This window comes from Pelobates fuscus, chromosome 4 (assembly GCF_036172605.1).
Source record: "Pelobates fuscus isolate aPelFus1 chromosome 4, aPelFus1.pri, whole genome shotgun sequence".
Lineage (NCBI taxonomy): Eukaryota > Metazoa > Chordata > Amphibia > Anura > Pelobatidae > Pelobates > Pelobates fuscus.
Genome location: NC_086320.1, coordinates 95,790,349 through 95,800,035, shown reverse-complemented (window position 1 = coordinate 95,800,035; position 9,687 = coordinate 95,790,349). Strand labels below are relative to the sequence as shown.

Below are 9,687 nucleotides of genomic sequence, written 5' to 3'. Positions count from 1 at the left end.
AGTATCCCTAGGCTGTAATATAAACACTGTCTTTTTTTCTGAAAAGACAGTGTTTACTGCAAAAAGCCAAGGGAATGATTCTACTCACTAGAACAAATACAATATACTGCAGTTGTTCTAGTGACTGTAGTGTCCCTTTAAGAACAGGTGTTCTCCCTATTCCATGCAACCTAATTACTACCAGTCATGACTTGAAATGAGGAATATGAAGGGTAATATATATAATTTACACACTTAAAGAAACATTTGAAAACATTTACCGTTTTAAATCTTTATTGTTTTAAAAGTCTACATGTTCTTTGCAATACAATAATTTGTTACTTAAATATGGGTATTGTACAAGGATTTATTTCATTTGAAACTCAACCATAAAATACAATTTTATCAATATGATTTCTTTAACATGATAAAAGACTTTCATAGGAGATGTTTCAGCCCATTATATGTAGTATGGTGCTGTATACATTCTTCCCTTAAGAATGTCATCAATAAACCATTCAAAAGTGCAGTGGAAAATTGCAGTGAACAGCCAATCTTTTTTTCTTTCTTTTTTTAATATTTATTTTTATACATTAACAAGCTTTTATAAAGTCATGAGACACGTTCCAATAGATATTTTACTTCTGTGCACCGGCAAACTCATATTAAAGTAAATGATCAACATGCCATGAACACTCTTCTTCAGATAGCTGTCAAATATATATAGATTATAAAGAACGTGTTGAAGAGTGCTAAAACTTTAAATGTTTCACAAAAAAGACAAATGCTGGTCATAATGGCAGCTAACATTTAACATCTACTTACGAGCTAATTTTTATTTAACAGGCAGTAAATATGGCAAAAAATCCCCCAAAAACAAACCAAAACATGAAGCACATCTTACACCCTTTGAAAAAAAATGAAGACATCTTGGCCACATTTCCAAGTGCTTTGTGTAAAAAATTTAGGGGGCAGATATGCAGAATTGATTAAATTTAAACTTCTAAAACATAAATGTTTTAAAAAAGTAAATATACAAGACCAGTGAAGACTGCTACTTCAATCTTAGTATAAAAAGATGGCCTGTTGTTTAAGCTATACACAGGTATTTTAGAGTAAGCCAGAAAATAAATATGTAGCAGAATAGATAACGTAGGACATTTATACTTTTTTGTTCCATGGCACTGCTTTCACTCTGTAGAATTTTGTACCTAGAGGTACTTTAAATCTGTTTTGTGCCTGAAAGATAAAAAAAATTGAAAATGAAATATAACTATATAATTCTTCATGTATATTAACAAATCATAAGCAACAAATCTGCTATGCTAGTTTGGTTCTATATCGTACACTAGTTTTGTAAACCTCTATTTCGGGAACATATTTGAGGTTCCATACAATTTTTTCCCCAGATACATAAAATCCATTTTACAATATAAAATTGCAGTATTTTACTATAACAATTTTAGTATACAAAATGATAGGATTTACTATGATATACTATTTATAGTATATTTAACCAGCTTAACTTAACAAATTAAACAGTTTTAATTGACTTTTTAAAGTTGCATTTTTGAGCATGTTTAGAAAGTTGAATGCCAATTATCTAGTTGTGCCCCTTCAAATTAAAATATATACATCAAAAGAAAAAAAATAGTTTTTATGAATCAAGGACATGCTGTCCACAGTTTGTTTGTCAAAAGCATGTTTTATAATCACTAAATGCTAACTTTTAGTCTTTTACTATTTTGGTCACTTCTGCGGAGTACCACAGTGGTTTCTCAATTTTTCTGCTCTTCCTGACAAGCCTAATGGAATTTTCCTTTTCTTTCAGTAGTGCAAGTTTTAAATAATCCCATTTCTCCTGGACTCCATTTAAACTATTCCAGTCTGATGAGGACTCCTTTACGCATATTCTAATTTTAGAAAAGTCTGTTTTTCTAAAATCTAAAACTTGTTTTTTGTAGTGTGACTCAGTCACTTTTCTTATATTAAACCACACTGACTGGTGATCACTAGATCCTAAACTTTCACCTAGAGTAATATCCGATACTAAATCTCCATTTATTAACACTAAATCTAGTATGGCCTCTTTACAAGTTGGCTCCTCAACGACTTGTTTTAGAGACAATACCAGCAGGGAGTTTAGAATATGTGTGCTCCTGGCACAAGCAGCTATTTTGGTTTTCCAGTTCACATCAGGAAGATTAAAGTCACCCATGATAATAACTTCCCCCTTCATTGTCATTTTTGCTATTTCCACAACTAGTAGATTATTTAACTCTTCTATTTGTCCTGGGGGTCTATAAATCACACCTACACAAGTTACTGTGTGATTACCAAATTCTAACATAACCCAAACGGACTTTATGTTTGCCTCACTAACTTTTATTAGGCTAGATTTTATACTATCCTTCACATACAGGGCCACCCTCCCCCTTTCTTGTTTTCACTGTATTTTCTATATAAAGACTACCCTGGTATTGCTATGTCCCAGATATATTTCTCATTATACCAAGTCTCAGTAACAGCGACTAAATCTACATTATCAGTTACCATTATTGCCACAAGTTCATGGATCTTATTCCCTAAACTGCGAGCATTTGCAGACATGACTCTAAGCTTATCATTTTTAACACACTTGCTACAGGCACCTTTCTGTACTTGTTTTGGGAGGCAATTGGATTGATGTTTTATCACCCTTTTGCCCCCCCTCCTAGTTTAAATGCATCCTAGAAAAACCTCTGAGCTGCTCACTAAGAACATTTGTTCCCTTCTGAGAAAGATGCAAACCAATTTTTTTGTACAGTTCATTTCCATTCCAAACAGAGCTATCATGAGAAATTAAGCCAAATCCTTGCTCTTGACAAAATTCACCAAGCCACAAGTTAAAGTCCCTAATACACATCCGCCTGTTGTTCTGAGTGTTATGCACAGGCAGAACTTCAGAGAATGACAGTGTGGAAGCAACCTGCCGTATATCAGCAAAAACACAAAAAACTTTATTTACCTCTGAAACCTTATTGCAAGCCGAGTCGTTTGTCCCTAGATGGACCAGTACATCCAATTCCACTTCCTGCTTTGCTCGCTTAACAATATTACAATTACATCTCCTGTGTCTGTGAGCAGTAGCTCAGGAAAGACCTCTCACAAGATCATTATTGTCCAGCTCCACACCTCTTATGATAGAATCCCCCAACAACAACTGCTTTCTATTAGGCCTCATCATAGTCTCCAAGCCTATCTCCATAACACTTGGTGCCTGAGCCTGTCTCCACAAGCCTGTTCCTTAATTTAGCAGAGGATTATTAAACATGCTGGTTCGGATGGAAGCAGAATGCAAGAAATATACATAAATCTTGACAACCACACACCTAAAGAATATATTACAGTTACTTTTCTTCCTAAATAATATAATGCAATTTAATATTTACCTTTTTAGCTTGGCAATATTCCTTTTCCATCACTTTTCCAAGTACCCATGGTCTTCTAGATGAACCAGACGCTGCATTAAGAAGAATGAAATATTCAGAACACACGCTTTCCATATGCTCTACATACCACTTTCCTGCCTCACCTTATTGTTTTTCTTCTTTTTATAGGGGTTTATTTATAAAATTGTGATTTTTGGAGAACTAAAATCAAAATTGTGAATCTACAAATCTGCATTATTCACACAGCTTAGTTTTTCTGGCCTACATTTTGCAATTCAATTTCCAATACACCATCATTCTCTAGTAAACAAACTCATTTTTTTATTCAAATATTACAAATTTAGTGTTATGGAAAAGAAGCCTCAAACATTTACATCCATTCTCAATTAGAGCTGGGTTAATGATACCTGCATGCAGTGTGAAATAGAACCTGGCACCTCCACCTCAGTGCATTATACAATTTAGTAATGTTTTATATAGGTAAGCCATTAAAACTTGTGTGTGGAGGGAGGTTAGTAGTATTTTTTACCACTTGCAGTTTTAACTAATCGTTAAGCTCAAAAGATGAGTGGAACTGCTCAATAAGTTTTCAGCAGCCATATTACAGTTGCTATGAGGTTATATACAGCCCAGATCAGATTTTTGTGAAGTGAGCTGTATACAGTTAAGCAGCTGAATGTGCTCAACCGCACCTTTGAAACTAGTCAAGTTGGGCAAATATTTTAGATGAAGGGAGTAGTAATATAGCTTCTTTGACATCACTAATTCAGGATTTGTCTTTTTACATGTTTCAGTTATAAGTGGTGAAAAAGCCTATGTTGATATTAGACATGTAGCACTTTTTCTCATCACGATAATATATACATGATCACTTTATTAGTTTGGAATTATTTTTTTTTTTGAAGAGGGGCAGCACACTTAGTATATAAATATATAATATTCAGTATAAAACAAAACATTTAGACTATGATTGACTCTTTCTTTTAATGCAACATTTTGACATACTGGTACAGATTTAAGAAAAAGAAAAAATATTAAAGTAGGGCAATGTTCTAGAAGTGGAGCATTTACCATTGAAACCAATATTCACGCGGATTATGCTGGTTTCTATAGAGATTACTATATGTTTATAGATCTATTGCTAAGTTGTGGTGGTGAAAGCCTACTGCACACACTATTAGGTACAGGGTTGTTTAAAGGAATAATTCTGTGTAATTCATTTTTTGTGGAGCCAGAAGGTCCTCGGTGCCCTTTAGAGGATAAACGGTTTGCTACATTCTGTTACATTCTGCTACAGCTCAGATACTTAAAAGAGGAACAGGGGCACTGCTGATTGGCTGATTGACGTTCTAAGCCATTCATTAGCTCCTGATTCACAAAACGTGTTGAGAAACGTACATATTTATGAATGCAAAGCTGATTGGATTATAGAGCATCAGCTAACACTCTAAACCAATCAGCGGCACCCCTGTCCACAGCTATGTGTAGCTTCCTATTTCAAGAATCTGAGCAGCATTGGTAACTTTGGGGTTAAACCATTCTTTAAACCCCTAAAGATAACCCAGCGCCAGGACCTCTTGACACCATAACAACTTAGTCCCAATTAAGTTGCTATGGTGCCTGGAGTGTTCCTTTAAAGCAGTGGCTCTCAAACCAGTCCTCATGGCCCACCAACAGTCCAGGATTTATGTATTTCCCGGTTTTATTCCATACTAACAAAACCTGGACTGTTGGTGGGTCTTGAGGACTGGTTTGAGAACCACTGCTTTAACCCCTTGAGGACACATGACACGTGTGATATGTCATGATTCCCTTTTATTCCAGGGTTAAAGGGACAATGTCACATTGTGGGATTTTTGCACGAACCAGATAGCTACTCAAAGTTAGGTCAGGGTTTTTAACATAAAGAACGTTTTTATTTGCTTCAGGTTACATTGTAAGCCAGGCTGTTTAGAGAGATTGAACACAATCTATGAAAATAAATATAATTCTCAAGGCATTGTATGTATGAGCATTTTGAGAAAATTGCATCAATAGGTTTGTAAAACATGTTCTAAGCAAATGCATTATAGGCGAGGAGCTGTGGCGACAGATGTGTTTTATACTTGTCTGAGCTGTATTCCTCATACTTGTAAGTGAGGGTGTAAAATGGTAGAGTCTTTACCTCATAACGTTTAAAAAAAAGTGTTATTCTGTTTGGATTAAGGGTAACTATATCAAAGCATTTCCATAGGTGGTGGTTTATTGAGACTGATAAATAAACAAATAAATATCCTCCATAGAAAAAGACAGACAGAGAATGTATCTACATTTTACAAAGACAAACCTCTGCGTTTTCTTAATCAGTTTGATTTTCAATCTAAACCATTTCACCCATTTAATTTGCATTCACAGTAATAACTGAAACTATTTGTTTGATTCATAATCAGCAGTGTTCGAAGGTCAGGAAATATTGTACTTTAGCAATAGACCATGCTATTTTTAAGCCAGCAACATTTTTGTCTTGTGAGATGATAAACCCATTTCAACTGAAATTATTTCTGGATGGTTCCAGTTTATGAACAAAAACAGATGAAAAAAAGTTGAACAGTGCAATGTAAAACATTAGAAGCTGTCAGTGTGAATACAAGTCTGTCCTTTGTTCAATAGTTTCCAAGGCCAATTACATACTTTGCATCAGTCTGTTTCAACGTAGGCGAGACTTATTAGTTATGATCGGATATAGATCAGTGAAACTTTACTTTCTTAGGGAAACGTTGTGAGAGACACCTATATTCTCAGTGGGTACAATACCAGGGGGTAGAAAGAAACATCACAATGTTGCTCTTCATTTATTTACCCATAGATCTTCAGATTTCGATTGAAAACATTTTTATGTAAAGCTAATACAGAATATATTACACAAACCACTGATTTAGAATCTGATAACCATGGGAAAGTCAGGGGGCGGGATAGGGGGACATTGTGATTGTATTATTGTACTAAAACCTACGCAATTTACGGTCTTGTCCTACTGACAACAGCCACAATATTTTGCATTGAGGTCCACAGGGTGAGAGAGAAAAAATAAGTGCTGCTGAACTTAACAATACAAGTCTAAAGAAATGTGATAGTCGTGGTTGGGTTGTTGTTTTCAACAAGCAATTTCTTGGGTTGAAAAATATGTATTTACATACACTTGGTGTGTTATTTTAATGTGTACAAGTTTCCATGAGGTTGTTTCTTTTTTAAAATAACACCTCTGGATATGGTCGTCTTGTGTTTCTGACATATAGGCCATTTAATAAGCTTTCCAAATGATTCAATATGGTTAGAAAAACTTAATGACTTAGCTACATAAGTCACCATACAAATATATGGAAAATTTTGTAGATACATTATTTGGAAAGTTATTTCTAATAGTATTGAATCATTTGGAAGGCTTATTAAGTCAAGACCTTCATTTACTAAGTCACTGATGATTAATAATATTGCATGCATGCATGTTCAGCAATTATTCCACAATGTAAGTGTGCAAAAGAATACACGGACAGAAAAACGAAAGAATTATGCATCATGTATAAAGTGGACACTCCAAACAACATAACTAATGGACCTGTGCATTCATTTTCGGACGAATACGATTTCATCCAAAATTTCTGACTTTCGTATTTGTTTACTAAAATGTAAATGAAAGTCCTACATACAAAATATAAACGAAACAAAAGGGCAAATGCTGAATGCATTACCTTTTCGTTTCAGTTCTTTCATTTAATAGACTCCGTGCTGCAGGAGAATTAACCCCCACAGCACGAAGAAGAAACAAAAACCGCAGGGCTGCAAGGAGACTTACCAGCACGGTTAAAGTGATTTAACCTGTGCTTGACGAAAATACCACTGCGCATGCGCAAAAAAAAAGCACTCTGGTTGATTCCAAGCCAACCCATTAGAGTGTTCTGACAGGCAAATGAAGAGACTGACCAGAGTGCTCTGAGTCAGTTCCGACTTACCTGTCAGAGCACTCTGATGGTCTGATGGGTTGGCTTGGAATCAACCAATCAGAGTGCTTTGAGTTAAATTGCAGGGCGTAGGAAGGCTTTTCCCCGCCCTGCGGAGCTCAGTACAGCAAATTATGCATTTCCAGCATTACAGTCTTTCACTCTCAGTGACTCATTCCACAAGCAAATTGTGAACAGAAAAAAATCAAAGACATTTGCTTATTTAATTATTATATTGCAGTATAAAATTTAAACAGACTTATCTTTGTTTAAGAGGTGAGTGCATAATTCTGAGTGATACAGGCTTGAACCAGTAGGTCTTATGCAGAAACAGAGAACCTTAAGTCTAAGGATGATCTTAATAATAAAGAAATGGCTTGTGCATTGCCTCTTTTTAAGCCTACTACCTTTGCAGTGTATCTACCCTTCTGTGTTTTGCTTTTGAGAATAAAACCAGGTAGCATTAGAAACATAGAATAACTATTTTATCAGCATTTGGTGGTGAGATATAGTGTTATAAGTAATTTTAATCGACAAGGATTCCATTTACAATACTTCAATTATAGCTCATGCTTTTGCTCATTTTTCACAAAGTGCATTAAGGAGTAGGACACGATGTATTTTTATTGTTTTTTTAAGTTTGTGGATTTTAGGTTTAATTTTCAGACTGTAAGGTACCTTTAGTGTTGATGTAAGAGAGGGTGACAATTTCTCAGCAATTTGATATTTTGGTCTCACACAGAGAAAATATGACATTTATTATTTTCAAAGGTAATTTATCTTATTTTATAGCATATTTTATTACATATGTTATAAAACATGTCATTTAATAAATTGGAGTATTTTTACGCATGTTAAAGAGGAAAAAAGCAAAACAAAATGGATGTTCAAAGCCGCTCTGCAGTATTTGTGTTTCTATTAAAAATATCAGATATAATACCAATATATACATATTCCAGTAATCTTTTATTATCATATGTTTAACTTTCTTGCTGAATAAAATATAATTTTACTGCTACTAATTTTATTGGCAGCAAAATTGCAACTGGCTTCCATTGCTGTACAATGCTGTGTAATTTGTTGATAGTTGAGGTTGGCCTACAGAGTGAGCAGCTTTCATAAATATATATATTGGCTTGTTCTATTCATAAGAATATTGGAAATTTCCTAAACATTCATGGCAGCATTTACTCATGGGTTAGCTCCTCCCCTCACAGCAGAAAGGACAGGAAATAGAACTCTGAAATTAGTATAAATACATCCACCCCTTCCCATCAGGCAGTCTTTTTCCTGTCCTACACAGTAGTTTGAAAGGAGTCTGCTTAAGCAGGCCAAGATATTTATTTTATGGTCATCAGGCAATATTTTTGTAGCCCTGCCAGGGTTCAGCCTCTAAGCCCTGAAGACCCAGCAAGAACACTATTGTAAGAGTGGCTAGCCTGGGTACCCCCTTTAGTGACCAGGTGTTGGACCCAATCTCTCACTCAGGGGATGAAAATGGTCCACTGCATGCCAGAGTTCAGCTTCTTATCCCTGAAGACCCAGCAACAGCATATCTCTATGAGTTGCCTTTAGTGACCGGGGATGAATGTGATCGACTGCCTACATGAAGCCATGCCAGGGTTCATTCTCTTATCCCTAAAGACTCATCAAACAGCACATCTGATAAGGCATAGATGATTCTATAAGAAAACGTAAAAGCTCTGAGATAAGAAAAGTGAACATCATTTCTATGGAATACAAATATAGCAGCGATAAAAAGTGTATTAGTAAAACTTAAAAGAACATTCCAATATATACTACTAGTGTTTATTCCCCCCCCCCCAAGAAAAATATTTTTTTTTGTCCATTTAAAAAAATAAAAAATAAAAAAAATCAAATCGATCAGAATAATGGAATATTAAAATAGGCATACAAATGCCAATTCTTACCATCTGTCATGTGATTTAATGGCACATTGTGTTTGCTAATACAAGTTTATCATTTAAAAATGTTAATGGATTATTAGAAAACCCTTTTGCAATTATTTTAGAACAGCTGAAAACTGTAGTGCTGATTAAAGAAGCAATAAAACTGGCCTTCAATTGTTTAGTTGAGTATCTGAAACACGTGCAATTGTGGGTTTCGATTAATGGCTCAAAATGGCCAAAAACAAATCATTTTCTTTTGAAACTTGCCAGTCTATTCTTGTTCTAGAAAACTGAAAATCACATACAATGCTGTGTAATTCCCCCATTTGTAGAACGCACAATCTGGCTTCAACCAGGATAGGAAGAGAAGTGAGAGGCCCTGGTGCAAAA

General features: G+C 34.9%; 1 protein-coding gene across 2 annotated transcripts in view; it reads right to left on the bottom strand.

The window, feature by feature from the left end:
* Window positions 1-811: 811 nt before the first annotated feature.
* The window catches only part of RB1CC1 (RB1 inducible coiled-coil 1), a 146,284-nt gene continuing 137,408 nt past the window's right edge, over window positions 812-9,687 (bottom strand). For both annotated transcript variants that reach the window (XM_063451396.1, XM_063451397.1), the window contains exons 22-23: window positions 3,411-3,481; window positions 812-1,218 (exon numbers count right to left, since the gene is read on the bottom strand). In XM_063451396.1, the coding sequence (XP_063307466.1) occupies window positions 1,141-1,218; window positions 3,411-3,481 (149 nt within the window). In that variant the 3' untranslated portion in view covers window positions 812-1,140. The remainder of the gene's footprint in view (window positions 1,219-3,410; window positions 3,482-9,687) is intronic.